This window comes from Petromyzon marinus, chromosome 43 (genome assembly GCF_048934315.1).
Source record: "Petromyzon marinus isolate PM22_M1 ecotype Great Lakes invasive population chromosome 43, UKy_Petmar_22M1.pri1.0, whole genome shotgun sequence".
In the NCBI taxonomy this organism is placed as follows: domain Eukaryota; kingdom Metazoa; phylum Chordata; class Hyperoartia; order Petromyzontiformes; family Petromyzontidae; genus Petromyzon; species Petromyzon marinus.
Genome location: NC_133709.1, coordinates 5,228,262 through 5,251,033, shown reverse-complemented (window position 1 = coordinate 5,251,033; position 22,772 = coordinate 5,228,262). Strand labels below are relative to the sequence as shown.

At 47.8% G+C, this 22,772-nt stretch overlaps 1 protein-coding gene across 1 annotated transcript; it reads left to right on the top strand.

The window, feature by feature from the left end:
• The first annotated feature begins 333 nt into the window (after window positions 1–333).
• Window positions 334–22,226, top strand: SRP68 (signal recognition particle 68). The gene is made up of 15 exons (XM_032970487.2): window positions 334–473; window positions 2,799–2,865; window positions 3,578–3,691; window positions 4,352–4,547; window positions 5,930–6,012; window positions 6,936–7,045; window positions 8,730–8,812; window positions 9,364–9,504; window positions 10,464–10,562; window positions 12,059–12,117; window positions 13,886–14,134; window positions 16,096–16,225; window positions 17,129–17,204; window positions 18,343–18,395; window positions 18,908–22,226. The coding sequence occupies exons 1-15, from the start codon at window positions 398–400 to the stop codon at window positions 19,133–19,135; spliced, it is 1,764 nt and encodes a 587-aa protein (XP_032826378.2). The 5' UTR covers window positions 334–397; the 3' UTR covers window positions 19,136–22,226.
• Window positions 22,227–22,772: the final 546 nt, after the last annotated feature.

Sequence of the window (22,772 nt, the reverse complement as noted above, 5' to 3'; positions counted from 1 at the left end):
GGTTTTCACACCTGACGATGATTGCTTGTGTTGCAATCGAAACGGCGTGATTTTACTTATTAATTTTTTTATCTTTTATTTTTATTTTCTTTACCTACGTGACTTTACCGAAAGAACAAAGACTGTGGATCCTTGCAAGTCAAGGAAAAACTTCAAATCGAGAATGAATTCCGGCACCATTCAAACCCCGACGCCTCGGCGAATCGACACGTCGAATCGAGCACACGTGGACGCGCGTGTGCCGGGCGAAAAAACGCGCAAACCCGATCCGATCCGAGAATCTATTCGTCCACCTCCCACACCTCGAGGACGGGGGAATCGGCGCTCGCGATTAATCATTTAACCGGTGCGAATCGACTCCACCTTCCTCTCTCTCTCTCCAAGCGGGGCCTCCGTGATGGCGACCGCTGGCGCTGAGGAGGCGGCGGCGGCGGCGTTGGCCGAGGCAGAGGCGGCTACACTCACCTTGGAGAGTATCCCTCCCTCGCCGCCGCCCGCTTTCCCGCACTTGTACGGAGCGTCGCGTGGCGTGGCGATTGCGACAAAAGACGGTTCGCCGTGACCCAAACCTCTGCTGGTCGAGCCACGTAATATGAATGGGGCGTCCACTGTACACGGCGCTTGCCACCCGTCCCGTATCGGGGCCGGCTTCTTCGTTCCGCGAGTCCTGTGCGGCTTTCGGTCCGGTACGCGCGGACGTTGTTGGCAAAGTGTCACGACGTTTACTCTTACAGCAATCGGCCGGATAGACACTTTCTTTCGTTAATTTTTTTTCACGTGAGGTTTTTATGCGTGTGTACGGTGCGTTGGACTTCTTTCGCGCCGTACGTTTCCGACCGCGCCAACCTCGAGGTGGTTGCGGCGGTGGCGGTGGTGGCGTGGGGCGGTCTGGAAGGACTGGAATCGGTTCTCAACCTGCGCTGGTTCCAGTGCGGGTTCGGTGAAGAGAGGTGCCCGGGGGATAGGGCTTGGGAATGGGAATTTTTGTTTCTCTCTCACTGCGCCCGTCTTGAACGCGCGGTGATGATGGTCGCTGCTCAGTAAAAGCGTTGTCCATGCGTACGTGGCTGCCCCCCACACACCCTGCTTGGCTTTCCGAGCTTTTGACGGGACCCCCCCCCCCCCGTTTGGAGCGCCTCCGATTAGCAGGGTTGGTAACGCACGGCGCTAAAGAAGTTGAACCTAGGTGGCATTGAGATGCGAGGTGGGGAACGATTTCAGGTGCTCATGGTCCACATGAAGAGCAGCGCTTCTTCTGTCAGTCTGCACACAAGGGTCTCCCCGCGCTTCCTAAAAAAAGCACTCCCAACTTGCTCTCGTCCGCCGCTTAATTTTGATTGTGGTGAGCTTTAAATGAGCTTGGGTTCGTATTTTCTCCTGTTCCAGAACTACGTACGTGTCTTAGCTGTGACGGATATCTGCCCATATTTTGGCCTGAGCCCAACGTGTAAGCCCCCTGTCAACTTCTCTAAATATTTCCTGAATTTCCCATTGGACATTAAAATGACTGTCGTACATGTAGGACGCACAGCGTCTTTTGTTAATCGGCTGCTGAATGAGCGCTTGTTTTACCGTATGGTCACCAGACTTTTATTGGCCACAGTCACGATGTCTCCGAGTTGCATTCTCCGATCCGCGAATTTATTTTTGCCGTCTCTCAGTGTCATTCCAAGAATGCAAATCTCCTTGTTCGGAGTTTGTGATTGAACAATTGTCTGATGTGCGAGATTTGTGCTCGTTACGAGTTTGTTTTTCTTATTCTGCGTGCCACTTTTCAGCTTCGTCTTCGTCAGTGTCCAATATTTCTGACTCCATATGTCAGAGGCAAGTGAAATGCGCCAAATTTAAAATTCCTCCTTTTGGGTACACTGATGTTGCTTTTCATTGCCAAATTACATTTCGTGAAAATACTGCACTTGTACCCTAACGTTGTGTCAATCTAAATTCTGAGCAGCCTTCACACCCTACAGATGCGCACATTACCCCCTGATTTGTATAATATTGAGATGTAATCGTACTTCAGCTTGCTCTATAAATCTGAATTTCATTGTTAAATTATACCCTATTTAGCAGCTAGTGTCAGCATAGGGTAGTGCCACAAAATCCATTGTACTGTGCGTCGATGTCTATGCTCCCCGTCTTCAACGCTGGATTAGAAAGTAGGGTTAATATGAAAGTGGTTTCCTTCCCGTAGTGGTATATGCCATGTTGAGTGTGTGGACTTTATTTTAATCGATTGTAGCCTGCCATTGTACAAGGCTGCACGTTTAGTGTTTCCCATGCAAAATGACACATGTTGACCAAGTGGTTTTTCACATGGCTATACATATTGGAGCTGCCGTAGTTTAATGGTTAGCATTCTGGATTTTCAATCCAGAGGTAGCCGGCCTCTCGGTGCAGCACTTTAAACAATGGTGCAAGTTTCTGAAATATCCCTCTGTCTGCCCTGCAGTGTAAACGGGTACATCAGTCACTCATCAGTCACCTGTGGTAGGGTAAAGTGTGGGTATGCCCACCTATTCCAACGTGTCCGGTCAACACGGCAGAGTAGAACAAATACCCTCTAGAATTTTGCTGCCGTAGAAGCCCTTCTGCCAGCAGAAAGCGTGGGAAAGTAATTGCAGGGTTGCACCTTCAACTTTTTGTACAGATTAGGAGAGACTTACAATAAGGCAAGTTGTAACGCTTACAATGTTGCTGTTTGTTGTTTGAGAATTTACTACAAAATGTGTTTGTGGCTATTATCGGGTTTGTCGCACAATATAAATGGTTGTCAACACCTTGACCCAGTGTGGCAGTCCTGCAAATTATAAAGGAGTCGCAGCAACAGCATGGGCTGCGTCATGGAGACTACCAGCGCTACAGGTGCTTGCACACCACACACAGATGTGTTGCACGTTACTTGCATCTGCTACATTTTTACCGCCTTGACTTCATGTCAGTGTCTGTAATGATAGTTTGAATTTATATACCACGAGCATCTCAAAGCTCTACACGGCAAGCATGTAAACATCCATAGTGCATTCTCACAAACCCACCCCTCCCCCCACGTTTCTCTGCTTTGTAAGATGGAAAGTAAGATGCCCCCCAAACTTGTGTCTGGCATCAATAAAGTAATAGAAATCAGTTTTGTCACACATACACACACAAGGACACTAGATTATTAAATGTACACCCAACTTCAAATGGGGGGGGGGAGGGTGGGGAAGAGTGCTTCTTATAATCCAGACTAATAAATACATTCCAGCCATTTACAATCCAGCCAATGGATGGAGGCCTCTCCCATGCCATGTAGGCTTTGAGTTTAGTTCATCATGCTTCACCACACGAGTCAGTGCGTTTGGGAAATTGAACTTGGGTCGCTGAATTCGTAGCACAGCACTCCAACCATCGCTCCACCCACTGTGAAAATGTATAATTCTAAAAATTTAAATAGAAATGACAATTCTGATTGGATAAATTAAGCAGTGCCACGACACCCCACAAGTTATCCCGACGCACATGCCATGAAAAATTAGGGTTTCATTGATTTTTACCTCGATATTTTATCTTGATATTTGCCTATGAATTGTTGCAGGGGCTACTGCTCTCGACGGCTCCGGAGGCTGAGAAAAGCTCTCAACTTCAAAATGGGGAATCGCCACAAGTACACTGGGCGCAAGGTCACTGTGGAGTTGCTCAAAGACCCGCGGTGAGCATTGCTGAATGTGACATCTTGTCATTGTGTGCAGACGTCAGGCTCCAAATTCGCCAAATTTGAAAGATGCCTGCAAATGACTCAATTCGGATTATACATTGCAATGATCGCCCACTACTGGCAGACTGTTGTCCGTTTGCAGGCAAGGTGCTGAGGAGTCATCTTGTGCCCACAGGGAAAGCTGTCACTGGGGGTGCCCATTCACATGTTTAGGATGCGATTTAAAGTGCCATTGAAACGTCCTGGCATATACTGCACAATGTAAAAATAAATCATAATCATCAGCTGTCGTGGTGCGAGATGTTAACGACCTCGCCTGGTATATAGGAGGTCGTGGTTTCGATTTCGACCCTGACTCCTGTATATTTGGAGTTTGCATGCTCTCCCCGTGGTGGCGTGGATTTTTCTCTTTCCCCTCCATATTTAGAATGAACATGCATTTAGAGCATTTGGCTGCTATAAATTTCCACGTGATGAGCCACTTCGTTGAGCTATCATTTGTCGCCAGGTTGCTTCTGAAAAAGAGATATATAGCTCAGAGGGCCATACCTGTTAAAATAAAAATGGTTGATAGTTTTTATAACCATAATTGGAAAGCGTTGAAATCGATTAACATAATTGGAGCGCGCGTATGTCTGCGCGTGGGCTGTGCAGGTATCTGCTGCTGGAGCTGATGAGCGCGGAGCGCGCGTGGAGCTACGCCATGCAGCTCAAGCAGGAGGCCAACACGGAGCCCCGCAAGCGCTTCCACTTGGTGTCGCGCCTGCGCAAGGCGGCCAAGCACGCCGAGGCGCTGGAGCGCCTGTGCGAGGGCAAACGCATCGACGCCCGCACCAAGCTCGAGGCGCAGGTACTAAGCGAGGGGCCGGAGAACGCGCTTGCGACGTCGTTACGACATAGCAACGTCGTAAGTTCAGCCCAAGATGATATCTATTTTTTTGTGACTCCAATGAAATGACAGGGTTTTTATGGCATTCGGTGTTGTTAAAAGTTGTAATTGTGATAAGTAATAATCAATATGAATATATGAAGTGATGATATCATTCCGGCGATGTTGGGCGGTACGCAAAGGTTTGCGGTTCGTGCCCAGACGCCGGCCTGGTTAATACTGCGAGTGTATTAACCAAAAAAATACACACTGTCTGCTTCAACGTGGACGTTAAGGATCCCGTTACCATTATTCGAAAAAGAGTAGGCCATGTGTGCTAGCATCATGGTCCAAATGAATTAATGGTAAAAGGGGAAAAACATCCTTTTCAGGCAATGTTTTTGACGAATGATGTGTGCTTTCTGTCCTTTGTGCTTGTGTTTTGCTGCCTACACGGGATCACAATTAACTTTTCTTTTCATAGATCCGCAAACTGATGTACTGTGTCCAGCAAGAAGTTAATTTATTTGGGTAACTTACCCCACGTGCAAGTTTCTGGATGACAGGTGTGCGCGACTGCGACTTGTGGAACTAAAACCTGAAAGTAGAGAAAAAAATAAAATGATAAACTAGAAAGAGAACTGAAAAAAAACGTGATCGAAACCTAAGTTTAATTGAATCTCGGAATCAGAATATGTATTTATACTGGAGGAATCCGATGAGCTATAAAGCTCTTTTTCACAGATGTCCAGTAGGGGTGACTAAGAAGGTTACAACAATAATCAATACAAAAACATGATAGTAGTGCAAAGTACAAGAAAGGTCAACAAATCGCTCAAACACAAATAAAACGAAACCAACCCCATCCTACCAGGCAAAGCCCGCTGAGGTATTAACTGATTTTTCAGAAGCGACCTGGCCACAAACGATAGCTCAAGAAAGGGGCCCTTCAATTGGACATTTATAGCACCAAAATAATGTAAATAATCTCATTGCATGTTTCTAAATGTGGAGGGAAAAACTGGAGTACCCGGAGAAAAAATCCACGCGACCTCGGGGAGAACACGCAAACTCCAAATATTCAGGCAAACTTCAAATATACAGGCGTCAGGGTCGGGGTCGAACCCCCGACCGTTTGCATACCGGGCGAAGAGGATAACATCGCACCACTGTGGTGCCCCTTAAATAAATAAATAATTTGGGTTCAAATTGCATAATCAATTTCCAAGCTTCGGTAAGGCCGTAAAACAACAGCAAACACAGTCCCAGATCACACTAAAACAACACACAGTCCCTCTAAAAATTGTACATTAAAATTGAATCTGTACGGAATGCTTAATTTCTGCATCTGCCCGTCTTGACAGGCATATGCTGCGTACATGGCTGGCATGCTGAGGTTTGAAAAGCAAGACTGGACTAAAGCCATGGAGTCTTTTGGCAGCTGCAAGTAAGTCAGTGGATGGGGGAACACACATTAGGTGAGCCAATGCATCGGAGAGAAGCCGTGCGCACGGATTTGGTTTTGCGTTGCAGGCCGATGCTGCTTTTGCCGTGTGTCGCGCAGGGACAGCTGTCATTGGGGGTCCCCTTGGCTAAACTAGACCACCTTGGCTGATGAGGCTTATCCTTTTAGCGATGGGTTTCTATAGCCAAGGTTTCTAGCAACCTTTTGAGCCATTGTGTTGTTTTTTATGTAGGGTAAGCCCCTAATAGTGACACAACTGTATGGAAACTTTTGTTTCAATCGAAAAATTTTCACTACGTTCATCTTGATCCCTGTAATAGACCGTCGGGCGAATGCACGGACGCCTTCAAACTTGGTCCAAAAGCATTAAATACGGCAATAAAACTTGACACTGTGACTTTGTAATCACTAGAGGCGTGCGTACAGCTCCATCTACAAATGGGTTTATGAAGAGGGATTCATCTGTTGGACATTTACTGCCATTCACATCTTTGCTGTGATGCGTTACCGCAAAAATGTACCGCACTTGGTAGTCTTGTCAGCAAGAGAGATGAAGAGATATTTTGCTCACCAATCTATTATCGCGGTGTAATAAAATAAAGTCAGCGTACAATTTTCAGGTGATTTGTATAAATAAATAATGGGTCCCGGGACCAGAGGTCGAGGAGGGTGGGAATGATGCATCATCATCATCATCCAAATCAGCCATCATCGCTTGGAATAACGCAATCATCGTCGTCGTTACCGAATCACGTTTTCATGCTTTTAATTACTTGATAAAAAAAAATATAAATAAAAAAAGATTTCTTTAAGTTATTAATCAATTCGGCGCCAAGGGTAAACGGGCAGCAGCGTCTGTCTGGCTCTTTCCACTGACCGTGCGTGCACGCGTGTCATGCCTTCAGGACCATCTATGAGAAGCTGGCCAGCGCCTTCTCGGACGAGCAGGCTGTGCTGTATCGCCAGCGGGTCGAGGAGATTTCCCCCAACCTGCGCTACTGCGCCTACAACATCGGTAAGGGCCACGCACATCGCAGATCCCGTCCATGGCTTCACCTCCAATGAGACTCCCTTCCCTTGCTGCCCCCCCCCCCTCGTCCTCCCCCCGTCCTCCCACCGTCCTCCGACCGCCCCACTCGCCACCAGCTGCGTGAATGAGCATGCCGAGTAATCTTTAGTGAAATGGCTTGTAATTGACGGCGGCAGCCCATGCCATGTGAAAAGTAATTCACAAAAATTGTGGACCTGCCATGTGGGGGACGTGAAGAAGCCCTGTGTGAGCGAGTTAAATTTAGCTGTGAATTTAAATGTACCTTTATTGTTCACGTTCAAAATCTGGCGTGGTGGTGGATCACGCGAGTGTGCTTTATTCTCACCGGCTGCCTTCCTTTATTGTTGCCTTCCGTGTTAAAATATAGCACTTCCACAGTACATGCTTTTTAAGATAAATACGTGTTTTTTTGCTGCTGATTATGTCCGTTGCTGTTGATTCAGTCCGTGCCGATAGTTATATCTAATTTTGTACACCGAGGCGCAATTGCTTGTCACCATGGCAATGATCAAATGCTTTTGTTGGGCGTTTTTTCTATTTTAAGCTGAATATGGAAAAAAAAATGTTATTGAGTTCACCTATTGAGAGGGTGTATTGTTAAAGGTGCCATATGAAAGCGGGATGTTGAAGCAATCGAGGACTGCTTAATGACATGGTGGCATCATCCATTTATTGTTGCCTTATCGTCATTTATTCTCATCCTCGTCCCTTTACGACCCCGCAAAGCACATGGAGAGAAAGGGGGTAGGCTCGGCACAACATGGCTGGGAATGCTCTGAGCACAGCAAAAACACGAGTGACTGATAGGCTGCTTCATCACTCGTCAGCATTCTTTGTGGCGCAAGAGAGAGCGAGGTCACTTGTAACTTGACCTGACGGTGCACTAGCAACTCCAAAAACTAAAAATCACAGTTGCTGCACTTGAGAAGTGCTGTGACCTGCAGCGTGGTGGTTGTGAAGATAGGCGTGAGTGAGACGACACAGTTGGTCACTTCAGTCAGACACCCTGGTAAATTAGAAGCAAAACTTTCTCCGAAAAAGAGGAATGTTTCTTTCGATCTGAAGGGCAGCTTTGCTCAACGATTTTTGTGCAGGGAAAGCGGTGGCGGTGGCGACTTTACTGCGCTCGGTGGTCCTCCTGGTAGAGGACATTGAGTTTTTGTGTTTCCTCTCCGAATACACGGCAGCTTTTTGGCTTGGGGGGGGGGGGGGGAAATGCTAAATCTGCAGAATATCGTAAACTTACGCAGGGGCCAACACTGAAAAAATACAAATCGTAGATCTCACGTTTTGACAAAAAAAAAACAGTGAGCTTGTGCCAGATACAAATCGCGATTGGTGACAGGAGCGGCAGCCCAAAGGAGCAAACGCATCCAAGAGGATAACCACTGCTGGAGAAGGAGCGACGGGGTTGGCTCGCGTGGCACGCAGGAACAAGATGGGTCGTGGCATCGGAGAGACCGCGAGTGGCGTCGATGATGTGGCACGGCCTTCGTCCGGCAGTGGCTAGATCGTGGATGTTTATGATTGATTGATGACGGTCCGTCCACCCTTCTGGCTGAGTGGGAGGATTCCGAGCGCGATTTTCACCGTTGTGTCACAGCGTCCGCGTCCGTTAACAGCGGGCCCTACTTTTTTGTTTGCACAGGTGACCAGTCGGCGATTGGGGATTTGTTGCAAATGCGCCTGAAATCTGGCGACAGTAGCAGCATGCTCACGGAAAAACTTGAGGTGAGTTGTGGACGTAATGAGCGTCTGGATTCGTGCAGTTTATTTTCATAAGATGTGTACAATACTGTTGTGACATGGCTGGCTGCCGCACCTCTTGCATCACTTGTCTAGTAGATTTATAAGTAAGAAATTTACGATGCTCATTCCCCATACGGGTATGAAAAAGCATCTGACCAAGGTTATGAAGTCTTTTGGCTCCTTCGTGAAGCTTCAAGCTCGTTTTGGGCAGTCCGAAAGACAGTGTAGCTACGTATCTACAAGCACTGTTTATTTTATGGCTGCATCTTCCTTCAATATCTCTTTTTTCCACTGGCACATCTAAGCTATTTGCCGAGCCAGGTCGGAAAACAAACTGTAATACCTCGGTGTAAATAAGGCATCTGCATCTGACTTGGGGCCAAGCAATGCCAGTGGTTAGTTCATTGTGTGTGACGAGGTGTTAACTACCTCGCCTGGTATACAGGAGCTTGTGGGTTCGATCCCGATCCTGACGCCTGTATATTTGGAGTTTTGCATGTTCTCCCCGTGGTGTTGTGCCGGGTTGGTTGCAGGTGCTGTTGGCTCAGATGCGTGCCAAGCAGTCGACGAGCATGAGCGAGGTGACGTGGTGCGGCCGCACGGTGCCCGTCAAGGTCGACCGCGTGCGCGTCTTCCTGCTCAGCCTCGAGGAGAGCGAGGCAGCCATCGCACAGGTGACGGCGGCCAACGCGGCCCCCCACCGCTGCCTCCCTCGCGCCCTCCCGGCTCCCGTCGCCCACCCTCGATTCACGCCCCAGCTCGTAGGATAATCATCATTTAGCAGCACATTTTGTGTTTGCACCGGTCTTATAGCGGAGGGGTCGGCAAAACCTGCGTCTCTGGAGCCGCATGCGGCTCTTTAAGGGCTGCTTTGTGACGTTATTTATTAAGGACCGCTGTCTTGTATTCACGTGCATTGTGGCTCTTCAAATATTGAGATTTTTTTACTTCGAAAAAAATGGCTCTTGTTATTTTGGTTGCAGACCCCTGTAATAGCACAATCTCATTGCATGGTCTTGCCAGTTGGGGGTTGATGCAGCTGTGTGGTTTTACCCAATAATGTCATTTGCAGATAAGGTTTCGAATTGGGTAAATTTTGGTCGGTGACACCTGCACAAATGGGCCCTACTCATCAATTCGGAAAAAAAAACATCACGGGATCGTTAGCATCCACTGTGAAGCAGATGGCGTGTCGTGTTCACGAGTAATACAACCGCAGTATTAACCAAGGGTGCCCGCTGAGCTCGTTACCACGAACCTCCACAGCAGTTGGCAAGCGCGCTACCGCTCGGCCATGCTACCGCCCCGCGGAAATGCGGTCAACTCGTGGAAGAACCTACAAGATGGTGTACCGATTGCTACGTCAATAGAGCAATCGATTGATGTTCAAACACAGCTAATTTTACACGGCTTGCTGTGCCGATATTCCGGCCCATCGGTTTTTTTTGCAAGCTCCCACCGTGGTCATCGTGGGGGGGAGTTTTCCATTGATGCCGAGCGAAGCAGCCTGAGTCTTCAGCGGCTACGTGCCAAGCGGCGCGTGCCGCCGAGCGCAGACGTCGACGAGAGCGCAGCAACTGATTGCGCTTGGCACCGCCCTTGCCCCCTTTTGCTGGTGGGCGCGTGAGTGCAGGCTGAGAAGGAGGAGGGGAAGGAGCAGCTTTACGAGAGCCTGCTCATCGAGTGTCGCGACGCCATCCACGCCGTGCGGGAGGAGCTGAAGCTCGACCCGGTAACAGCGGTGCTCCTCTGCCCCTGGGGGCATCGTCTGTCACAGTTTTTTTTTTTACTCCCAAAGCATCGTTCAATGCAATCTGTGAGAACGTGTTGTGCTTTGTATTTGTGCAGTGCAGTATTGCAATATGCAATATTTCATGCAGTGCGCGTGCGTGTTGAACTTTTCGCACCGCATGTAGCCAACTGTGCTGGATATACAAATGTTAATGCATTATACATGTGCGTTGCATGTGTATGCATTTGTTTGTTTAAGTTTTCCATGCAAATGCGCACGTGTAATGCGTTCACGTTAGCACGTGAACACGGATCCGCTCTCGCGCATCCCGTGTGGCCACAATCTTCTACTGATGTCTTGCCGAGTTTAATATTAATTCCAAAACTGGGCCGAAATGTGACATTTTGGATCCAATTGATCATAAAATGTGATGTCGCATGCACCGACAACATTTACATGACAACATTTTAAACGACATTGTGTCCATGGCTTTTCTACCAGAGTAGCCGTCATGTGATGTCATATTAAATTTACTGTTTTACTTTTGGAACGTTACATAAAAATGTAAAAGTCGGTGATTCTTTGTAAAAAAATATGATATGATTATATTGAACGCATGAACTATGAAAGTTATTACTGTTTGCTATATGTATGAATATAAAAGAATATACATTAAAATTCTAAATTGGGCTGAAAATCTGATATTTGAAAAATGTAATCTGATACTCCCGAATGCATTCATGCACATCAATTTATATATACTCCACTGTTTTTTAATGAGCCTATTTTCATCAGCAGAATGAGCATTGTAAAAATAGCAGTTCCATTTTCTTACAAATGAGAGCATTAAATATATATTGAGATTGGCGGGAGACAGCCTTTAAAATAAGATGTCGTTTTCTCATTTTTGCTGCCTTAAATATAAAACCAAGGGACTCTGTTAAAAACATTCTAACGTAGAGAAGCATTGTGTACCTTGGAACATAATTTGAATCGTATAATAGTGAAACGCATTTCAACTCATTGTTACAAGCTTATTTTGCGCGACGTTTAAGGTCTTCGCAAAGCAGCTTCCATTTGTTGTGTCGTTAACTCGTTACATTTTTATAGCCCACAATCATATTTGCACTTGTGCCCATGTTGTAAATTGTTTGATGCATGTGGGTATGCGTGTGTGCGCACGTGGGGAGCATTAGTGTAGCGCCTCGCGCACTGCGCTACGAACCCGGCAACCCTATTTAGAATTCCGCTTACTGCTAACACCAGTGACGATTATCTGAATGGGTCCTGAGCCTTCCCTAAGTCGACCCAGCCTCAAGTGAGTGCGGTGTGTAAACATCGCCACTAGGGAGACAAAGGCGGCCCGAGCGTGGTGCCGGCCACCCACTTCCTTGTGCCGTGCCGGCCTTCATGGGAGCCCGCTATAACAGCACTTGCCCCAAAAGTCTGTGGAGGCTATATGGAGGATCTTTGTCCCTGTGCGCACGTGGACGCAGAAACAGCGAGAGCGAGAAACGGAGGCAGGAAAGAACTCAAACCTGCAACACCTACATAGGTAACGACCTCCTCCTCCCCCCCCCCACTCCCTGTTGTGCATTGACCCGAAGCGTTGAAAACAACACAGATGCTGCGAACAAAATAGTGCCGAGACAGCTGACGGCATCGGGTGTTCATGGTTGTCATGGTTATCACACTGGATTTCTGGAGCAACCCAGGGGTCGACGGGTCCAGCTCCTGGCAATGAGCAAGTCTCTTAAATCTCCACTGCCGCGTCCGTCTACCCAGCAGTGTCAATGGGTTACACCGCAGGTCATCGATCGGCAGGTCCGCGTGCGGTGGAGGGTAGAGTGCGGATACTCCCACCTCTTCCAAAACATCCTGCCAGGTTGGAAGAGTAGACAAAATACCTTATTAGAGTTGAGACCTCAGAAAACAACATGGCAAATGTTCAATATTTTCATCTTTTCCCAGAATAGGAGCAAGATGAACACGAACGTTTCAAAGCCTCTCTTCTTTTTTTTTCTTCCAAACTCCCAACAATATACAATTTAGTTGGCGAACATCAATTTAGGCAATTTCAGGTGTTTCACAAAAGAAGCCTTCCTTGCGTTTACTTGTGCTGGACGTAATGGAAACAAAAAGCACGAGTCGTAATGTAGTTTGAATATTGCTTTTGAATTGCGTGTGGTTATGCACTTGGAAGGTATTCGGCGAAGGGGTTTTTAAGAGATGTACCGTCGTGAAATAGTTGTAAGCTTGCAATGCTCCTCGTTATTCAAAGAGTTCAAATATCGTCAATTGCACAAAAACACAGGCTGTCTTTTGTGACATGTTTGCCTTTAATCTATCTGTTTTCATCTTCACTAATTTGTCTTGTGTCATTCTAGAGTGTCTAAAGGGGGGATCTGTGGTATAATAATGGTTAATTATTTGGCCAGGTGCGGACAGTGCAATTGCCATGGTGGTGAGATGTTAACTACCCTGCCTGGTATACAGGAGGTCGTGGGTTCGATTCTAAACCCTGACGCCTGCTGCTGTATATTTGGAGTTTGCGTGTTCTCCCCGTGGTCGCGTGGAATTTTTTTCTACGGGTCCTACAGTTTTTCCCTCCACATGTAGAAACATGCTTTTCGAGTATGTGGCTGCTTTACATTTACACATGATAAGCCGCCACTTCGTTGAGCTTTCATTTGTGGTCAGGTCGCATCTGAAAAAGAGATATATAGCTCAGTGTGCCTTACCTGGTAAAATAAATATAGTTTAATAGATTAGCAATTGGGGGTCCGGTGGCTCAGGTCAGCGCTGATGTGGCACCGCTGAGATCCTGGGTTCAAATCCAGGTTACAGCTGCATGTGATTAAACCGGGATTTGAAGTGTAGCCAAGTTAATGGTCTTTGCTGGTCACCAATGACTGGACAAAAAAAAGCTATCGCATAAAAAATGTGGTTCTGCACTTGGTTCTGATCAATTCCAGCTCTTGAGAATCAACATATCAGTTTGTCATATGCCAAAAAATACTCTCATATACAGAGTAGGGGGTAAAGTGCTGCCCTCTGCTGTGGTACCAGAGGTCACTTGAAGGGATCTCAGAGGTCGTGCTGCAATATCTGCTTCCTTGCGCCGGGGTCGCACTGCTCTGCGAGACAACTGAATGGATACTTTTATACTTTGTCTTGTAACATGACGCCGATAGTGCAGTCGTAATTGGGCAGGGTGGCGGGGGGGGGGAGAAGTTACAAGAAACATTTTATTTCTAAAGTATTTTTAAACAAGAACGATTGAGCCGTGGTGACCCTGCACATGTATTCATCCGGGAGTGCAGCTACTTGACGTTCATAAAGCTGAGCAACACGGTGGAGCGCAACGTGGTGATGGCGCGCGCCCTGCGCCGCCGGCTCAGCCGAGGCGCCGTTGACGACGGCAGGAAGGCGCCGCGTCCCCAGGAGCTGATCCGCCTCTACGAGCTCATCCTGCAGAGCCTGAACGAGATGCAGCAGCTGCCCGGCATGGAGGCCGATCCGGACCTGTGGCAATCTCTCGATAACAAGAAATCGGCTTACAAGGCCTTCAGGTGCAGCAGCAGCAGAAGTAGTAGTAGCAGAAGTAGGAGTAGTCGTAGCAGCAGCAGTAGTCGTAGCAGGAGCAGCTCTAGCGGTAGCAGCAGCAGCTCTAGCGGTAGCAGCAGCTAGTGGTAGCAGCAGCAGCAGCTAGTGGTAGCAGCAGCAGCTAGCGGTAGCAGCAGCAGCTCTAGTGGTAGCAGCAGCAGCTCTAGCGGTAGCAGCAGCAGCTCTAGCGGTAGCAGCAGCAGCTAGCGGTAGCAGCAGCTCTAGCGGTAGCAGCAGCTCTAGCGGTAGCAGCAGCAGCTAGTGGTAGCAGCAGCAGCTAGCGGTAGCAGCAGCTCTAGCGGTAGCAGCAGCTCTAGCGGTAGCAGCAGCAGCTCTAGCGGTAGCGGCAGCAGCAGCTAGCGGTAGCAGCAGCAGCAGCTAGCGGTAGCAGCAGCAGCTCTAGCGGTAGCAGCAGCAGCTCTAGCGGTAGCAGCAGCTCTAGCGGTAGCAGCAGCAGCTAGTGGTAGCAGCAGCAGCTAGCGGTAGCAGCAGCTAGCGGTAGCAGCAGCAGCTAGTGGTAGCAGCAGCTAGTGGTAGCAGCAGCTAGTGGTAGCAGCACAGCTCTAGCGGTAGCAGCAGCAGCTCTAGCGGTAGCAGCAGCAGCAGCTCTAGTGGTAGCAGCAGCAGCTAGTGGTAGCAGCAGCAGCTAGTGGTAGCAGCAGCTCTAGCGGTAGCAGCAGCAGCAGCAGCAGCTCTAGCGGTAGCAGCAGCAGCTCTAGTGGTAGCAGCAGCAGCTCTAGCGGTAGCAGCAGCTCTAGCGGTAGCAGCAGCAGCTCTAGCGGTAGCAGCAGCAGCTCTAGCGGTAGCAGCAGCAGCTCTAGTGGTAGCAGCAGCAGCTAGTGGTAGCAGCAGCAGCTCTAGCGGTAGCAGCAGCAGCAGCAGCAGCTCTAGCGGTAGCAGCAGCAGCTCTAGTGGTAGCAGCAGCAGCTCTAGCGGTAGCAGCAGCAGCAGCTCTAGCGGTAGCAGCAGCAGCTCTAGCGGTAGCAGCAGCAGCTCTAGCGGTAGCAGCAGCAGCAGCTCTAGCGGTAGCAGCAGCAGCTCTAGCGGTAGCAGCTAGTGGCAGCAGCAGCTCTAGCGGTAGCAGCAGCTAGTGGTAGCAGCAGCTAGTGGTAGCAGCAGCAGCTCTAGCGGTAGCAGCAGCAGCTCTAGCGGCAGCAGCTAGTGGCAGCAGCAGCTCTAGCGGTAGCAGCAGCTAGTGGTAGCAGCAGCTAGTGGTAGCAGCAGCAGCTCTAGCGGTAGCAGCAGCACAGCTCTAGCGGTAGCAGCAGCAGCTCTAACGGTAGCAGCAGCAGCTCTAGTGGTAGCAGCAGCATTCGCGGCAGCAGCAGTAGTAGTTGTCGCAGCAGTGGTAGCGGCAGTAGCACTAACGGTAGCAGAAGTGGCAGACGCCACAGCCGCCAAACTGTCTGCTGTCACCTTAATTGTCATCATTACAGTTGAAGGTGTCTTTTGTTTCCCTTTAATATGGCCGAGTTCTCTTTTGCCGCGGGGTACCCCTATGAACAGAAACACGTGTGCTGTAAAACGAAACATCATTTGTCAAGATGACAAATGCTATGCGCACCTACTGCGCGCATATGCTTACAGTATATTACCTGCCTGTTGCAGGAATTGAACTGTGGACTATATAAACTAGTGGCGAGTACACACCACTAAGACAGACTACTTGGCAGCTCATGCCAAAATCTTATATGAATGTACGTTGAACTTTTTTCGCACTGTACGTAGCCAACTGTGCTAGTCATAGGTGTGGAAAATAATCAGCAGCTCATTTGCTAGATGGTCTCTTTAATCGTAGAATTGCAATCCTTGTTCTCATCATCATCATCATCGTAGTGTCAAGTTATAATCCTTGGAACTACGAATGATAGTGTGCAAGCAGGTGTGAGTTTTGTGTTCTCGTGTGTTTGCGTGCATGCGTCCACAGGTGCTACTTCATAGCACAGTCGTACTTGGCGGCCAAGAAGTGGACGGAGGGGTTGGCGCTGTTTGAGCGCGTCCTCAAGTACGCGAGGGAGGCGCAGGCCGCCTGCGCCCAGAGCAACTGCCCCAATATGGTGAGTGATGAGCACCGAGATCACCGGGGCAGCCACTGCCATTCGTTGTTGGGGGGGGGGATGGGGAAACCTTGTCAAGTCTCGAGGCTTGTTTTAATCATATAGTGCTGTATTTGGGGTGTTGGGTAAATTCACTGTTTTGTGCGTCTTGCAATGTTTTCCTCAATTGTATCGCCATTATGTCATGCGATGAGAACAAGTTTGCTTCTGGAAAACCGCGCAAAAACTACCCGAGTTCCCTTCAAGTGACCTCTGGTAGATGCATTAGTACACAGTGTAGCACTTTCCCACCCATTCTGCATATGAGAATACTGTACTCGCATCTCCTTCATCGATATTTTTATTCTCAGGGCTGGGATTTTGCCAAATTAAGTACAAATGTAAGCGGATGGTTTTTGTGTGTGGTCATTGGCCATGGGGCTGAGAGCATTAAGTTTGCTAGGCTTGAGAACCCGGTTTAAGCACAGGCGACTGCCGGGATTTGAACCCACGATGATCCCCGTGGTGTCACCTCAGCGCTGTGACTTCTGAGCCACCCTTGGCCATCTTTTGGCAAACTCCTTTTTGAACATTGTTTTGCACGTGGAGTAAAAAAAAATATACTGCGTACCCAAAGCAAACCCATTCATATGAGAGGATTTAAAACTCAACGGTTCACACAGACAGGTTCATGAATCCCTCCCCCACCCCCACTTGCGTTGCTATGTCTCCGACTGCTTCAGAAGCGCAGTGCATTTTGCGAGTTAGTCATTTGCGTGATACACTAACATTTGCCTCGACACTCGGCACAGAAGTGAATGTTTGGGAAGCCCTGCTCTGCATTCCCTACATGTATTTTGATAACTGTCTTTGCATTGTTTTATGCTTGCATTGATGCCTTTGCTTTTCCGTGCCTGCGTTTAGGATCAGAATGAACTGGAAGAGCTGATCAACTCCATAAACGCCGAGAAGTACTCGATACAAGCGACAGCGATACTCGGTAAAAATGCTTCTGCCATGCGCCGCTGAACCTTTTGTCACGAAGCCACCCCGCAACGTATACCCACATCCACCGACTGTGCCACTGACAGAGGGGGTGCAGCAGTAAGTGCTATCCAGACTGTGCAGAAGAATCGCCACCATCACGGGTCCCATTTTTAGTTTATCAGCAAAATCCGCCGCATGAAGTGCAGTATGTGATAAGTAACTTGTATGGTAATGTTGCTTTTGCAGTGGCACGCAAGAGCATATATTACCCAACAAAAAAATGCCAACACATTCGTCGTGTCCCTTTTGTGCGCAAATTTTATGTGCTGCGAAGAAGGGCCATTGCCCGAAACATCAACTGTTAATATACTCTTCCTTATGGGGCACTGTTACATGAAGTCTGAAACACACGCTCTAAATTGCATGTGCTTTTTGAGTAATATTGGACAAGGCAAAGACATTATCCCAGCCAGCGCTCCTAATGTGATCACCACTCTTCTCCATTTCGAGACGCTTATTTTACATTGTGATTCTATTTGTGTGTGCCTTGATGTGTGGCCAGTGCATGGATGTTAAAAGCTAAAAACTTAGCCAAACCTTTCCACCTGGGTTACAGATTGCACAACCGTACGGTGATCATTGGCTCGGAACAAGTTGCGTAGCTTTATTATCTTGCAAGAGCAAAAGTAAGGGAGACCGTTTACTTTTAGCAACATTGTATGGAAACCCATTTTCAACTATGGCTGGCGCAACCAAGCCCATTTTGAAAGTACAATGCTGCGTACCTTTTAAACGTCTTTGCTGGCTTTGTTTATTCGTTCTCGTCCAAAATCGAGAACATCAACAAAAGTCATTTTGACCCAGGCACATCCAGACATTTGTGCCTATGAGTTGAAAAAATGTGTACGTGGGCGTGTGTCCTTTTTTTGCATGGTACGCATGTGTGCCGAGTGCAGTTCAGACGTCGCTTTTATTTGTGACCGAGCCCTACTGCGCCAAGATCGTGAAGCGAGCAAACGTTCGCGATTTTAAAGCCAGAGTCCCACATGCGGCTACCGAGAGGCGAAGCCGGCTTCAGGGACTACGTTAACGGCATGCCGCCAGGTGGCTGCCACTTAACCCTTTCGCTCATTTGTTGTTGTTCTCCGCAGACTCTGACGATATTGGTGATCGCATGGCGGCTTTGGAAGTTTCGGATAACAAAGTAAGGCTCTGCAGTAAATGTAATATTGGCGGCGAAAGCCACGATTTATCAGTGTGTTCTCTTATCGTATATTTAATAGGTACAGCACTACCATTTGTAGTTCATTCGTGTCCATAAAACCGAGACATTGTCAATGTTTTTAGTGTAAAAGTAATGCTATCCCTACGTGCCAATATCAAAGCAGTGTCTAGCCTTGCTGTGTACGAGTTGTTGGCTGCCCCCACCATGCTGATCAGGCATTTGATCGATCGCATTCATCATACAGTTTATCTGATAGTTACAATTTAAGGCATATGCAAAATGTGACCTTTTGGGTAATGGAAAAAAAAACGAGATGGCGTAGATGAGTTTGATGGTGCTACGCGCAAGACCTTACCACAAGGGAGATTCTTGAGTCGAATTGTGACCCCCAAATTGTGACCATTCATTGAATGGCGAGGGGTCGTGAATGCCTGTTGGTCAGGCCGGTGTCCCTAACCCTGCCCTCCTCTCTCTGTCGCCTTCCTCCCCAGCCCTTGATCGAGCGGCTGGACGTGTACCGTCTGGACCCGGCGCTCGTCAGCAAGCAGCCCAACCTGGTGACATTCCCGCCCGAGTTCCAGCCCGTGCCCGTTAAGCCGCTGTTCTTCGACCTGGCGCTCAACCATGTGGCTCTGCCGCCGCTCGACGACAAGCTAGAGCAGAAGTCTCGCAGCGGCTTCACGGGCATGATCAAGGGCATCTTCGGCTTCCGCAGCTGAACCAACTCCCCCGCCCCCTGACCCTGACCCCGACCCCCACCTTCCGCCACCACCACCCCACCCCGCGCCCGCCACCCACCCTCTTCTCTCACTCAAGTCCTCGCACCGGTCACGCACAGCGCCCCGCACGCCACACACACATCCCCTCCCCGCTCTTCCGATCCGTACCACCTGCGTGAGGCACGGTTAAGGGAATACGCACACCCCACACCCCCCCCCCCCCCCCAAAAAAAAGCTCTTATACACAAGGGCAACCTGCCTATCCCCTCAGGCATTGTTAATTTATTTCGTAAAAAAAATTAAAGGCCGGCTCTATTCTGTGAAGAACATTCTCGTTAAGAAATCTTCATACGTATTTGTTGGGCAGCTGGTAGACACATGACCTCGGGATGTATCAGCAAGACGGGGGGGGGGGGCGGGGGGAGGGGGCGTTTGTGCATTAGGGTTGCGCCTTTAAACCAGCAGGCTCGTGCTCGGCATACGCTTGTTCATATTCTTGATTTAAACAAACTGTAATGACTGTGCGTTTTATTCCTTACTCGGTCGATTATGTCGTGCTGTTGGTGTTTCGGTGCAGAGCGAAATGTTTTCTTCACGGAACTCGCACTATTCTCAACCCTCTCCCATTCCGATGACGTACGTGTACGTATGCGTACGTCATCGGTCGGTGTATGTTATCAGTTTTTCTTCCGATGACGCACATGTTTTTCTTACGATTCCGGAAGACGTACCGACGCCCCATGGCTACGCGGGAGGGCGTGTGGCACAGTTTGGCGCCAGCTATCGCAGAGTGCGGACGCGTCGCTACGGTTCTCTGCGGGTGAGTACAACGTCTTTAAAAAACAACGGCGCTTTGCCTCTCTAAATAAAATTACCGTTAACGGGAAAGGGTTAACGACGAGGGAGGTGTGTGCATTACTGCTGCTCCCCCCCCCCACCACCCTTTTTTTTTGCTGAATGCCCTCAAAGATGGGCAAGGCCAAATGTTGTACAAAACAATTTTAACGCAATGTTTTTTTTAATTTGGCGCGGCTCCTCTGTCATTTTGTGGTTGGGCTTGCGTTGAGCATGGGGTAGAGTGCACTCTTGGGTGCAAACGAGACCTTGGCGGAAGTTGTCGGAGGGGGGGGGGGGGTCTGTGGGGAATGTGGGTAACAGGCTTCGACGCATAGCGTTTTGGCGTTATAAGACGGCTCAACTGCGTAGATGCAACGTTTTGCGAGTTTCCTTTTATACACATTGCTTTGTAAGTTTCACACAAATTGATGCTGGTAGGATTTGGAAAACTTGTGATACTCATTAGTGACATGGCTCTTTAGAAATTTACCGATTTGTAGAAATGAACTTCGCGCAGAAATACCGAGTTACTTCCAGGTTGAAGTCGTTCCCTTAGGTTCACCCAAGCATAAATTCGGTATTCGTAGTACGCCAATTGGCAGATGGCTTGCGATGGGGAATTTGATTGTACCTGTATCTCCAGTGTCACGAGGGCCAATATGGAAGACTACAACTTTAGAGAAAGAAGAATCTCTTGTCTGTACAATGTGGATAATCACACCATGTAATTATGTGCAGCAAGTGATCCCACTGGTGTCCCATACTTGCATGAGTAACTTGGCCTGTATAGCAGACCGCTGCTCCGCACTGAGAGTGAAACGGGCAGTGGCTTTATAAACGTGCTTAAAGGAGTCTTGTGCTCAAGGCACAATGATGCTCGCCAGGCATTACAATCCCGGCTTTATTTGCTCTCCACGTTATACCAGTCCGTAGTCGTATGTAGTGCACCGTTGCTGCCTTAACGGGAAACGGAAAATGTTTGCCAGTGTGGAAAGCTGAAAATTGGTTCAGGATCCGCGAAAGGACTGGACTCTGGAAACACATGAGCCGAGCTGTGTCAAAAGTCGTAACCTTGTGATCAGGGTTGTTTTGAGTGGACCCATGGTGCGTGTGGGCATAGCCAGGATTGCAAAGCAAGTTCATGTTTTGCGTCTCGTACACAAGGTCCGTGGTGGGGCATTGTGCAAGGACCGGTGGTCCTGAAGTATCGTCTTCGTATAGGTAGTGGCTGTTAGTGTTCGCTGTAAGAGGTAATGTGCTGGTGTTGGTCAATACAAGGACCAGTGACTTGCGTTGTCCCAAGTGGGATGTGCAGGAGCATCAAGACTTTAAGGTCTCTATCTGCCAAGTTTCTGTATTGATCATGGTCGGCAGGTGGTATGGGAGTCCAAAATAACAGGTCACTGTAACTGGCAAACAATGTGTGTCCTCTGCAGATTGTCCTCATTGGTGCACACTCACTACTCAACTAGGAAGAAACATTGTACCAATTCACTACGTAGGATTAGACCCACACAACAATCTTGTTAACGAATCCTAGAGCCTGCAAGTGGCTGCGAAAAGATGTTGACTTTACGACCTACTCTTGAAAAACTGGATTTGTTTTATTTTTGTATTTGTGGGATCAATGTAAATCGCTGCCGGCCCCATAAAAGTAGATCTCTCGTTTGTCTTGATAGAAAAATGCCATATTTTGAAATGCATTTAATAAGGTTCAAGCATGTCTATCTGAATACGTGTTATTGCGAATGGGGTTTTTTCTGTTAATTTCATTACCTCCAAAAACTTTCAAACATGAAGATTTTGATATTTTCTGAGCAGGTTTATTTGGCACGGATTTGGGTCACGTTTTATTTCTGTTAGAAATGTTCCTTTTATCTTTGGATTACATTCACAGTAATGTAAAATGGTACCTGCTTAATCAAACATCCCTCAAATCGGTTATGATTGGAACACAAGAAAAGAAAAAGCATAAAAGATAGATAATTGTGAATTGCTAAATATTAAACTTGTTTTATGCAGCGTTATTAATTTTTAAATAGTATTTTGAAATTCTTATTTTCCAGTCAATATGTTAAGGATTGGGGGGGGGCAACAGAAGAGGGGGATTTATGCCACGCTAAAATAATTGTCTTAAATTTATAAGTTTTGGAAAGTTTTTGCCTCTAAAATACAAAGTCTTGAAAATTGCTCGAGTATTATTGTGCAAAGCTGTAATTCTGGGCGCAATAAAATGTTTCAGTACTTTGTGCCATTTGGATTAATAAAATAACTGCAATGTCTGAATTCATAAAAAACACCAGTACGAGTTTACCCATTTCATGCATTTCACTGGGCTTACATTGAAACTTTGAGTAACCAGGAGACAAGCGTAATACTTTAAAAATATTACTCAAGTTATTTTTTTATAGGGACTTAATTTCCAGTACTGTTATTATTGGTGTGTCATGCATATTTTGCTTTTAATCTTTTTGGTATGTGGGTGTCCTGCATATTACAGCATCATTGTCAGGGCTCAAGTTTTGGTATATTGAAAATAAACATGTTAGGCTTGGAGGGATTGGCGTGCCTGGGTGGCAGCCTCTCTCATGGGTACAAAGAAGTCTTCTATGTATAGCCTGGTGCCATTTTGGGGAAAATACCCAACAGGAATGGCTATGGGTGGCAACTTACATTCACTACCACGCACGGTCAACTCAACTTGCCATAGATATTTTTTAAACCACGGCACCATAACTAATCAACTTATAAACAATGCTGTTGAATTGCTCCAGGATCATCTAACATGTTTCGCTTACAA

Excerpts from the sequence above, each read along its gene's own strand:
- SRP68 (XM_032970487.2), top strand. The coding sequence starts at position 398 with ATGGCGACCGCTGGCGCTGAGGAGGCGGCGGCGGCGGCGTTGGCCGAG. Across the intron at positions 2,866-3,577 it reads GGAGACTACCAGCGCTACAG|GGGCTACTGCTCTCGACGGC; the intron begins GTGCTTGCACAC and ends GAATTGTTGCAG. Across the intron at positions 9,505-10,463 it reads GCGAGGCAGCCATCGCACAG|GCTGAGAAGGAGGAGGGGAA; the intron begins GTGACGGCGGCC and ends GCGTGAGTGCAG.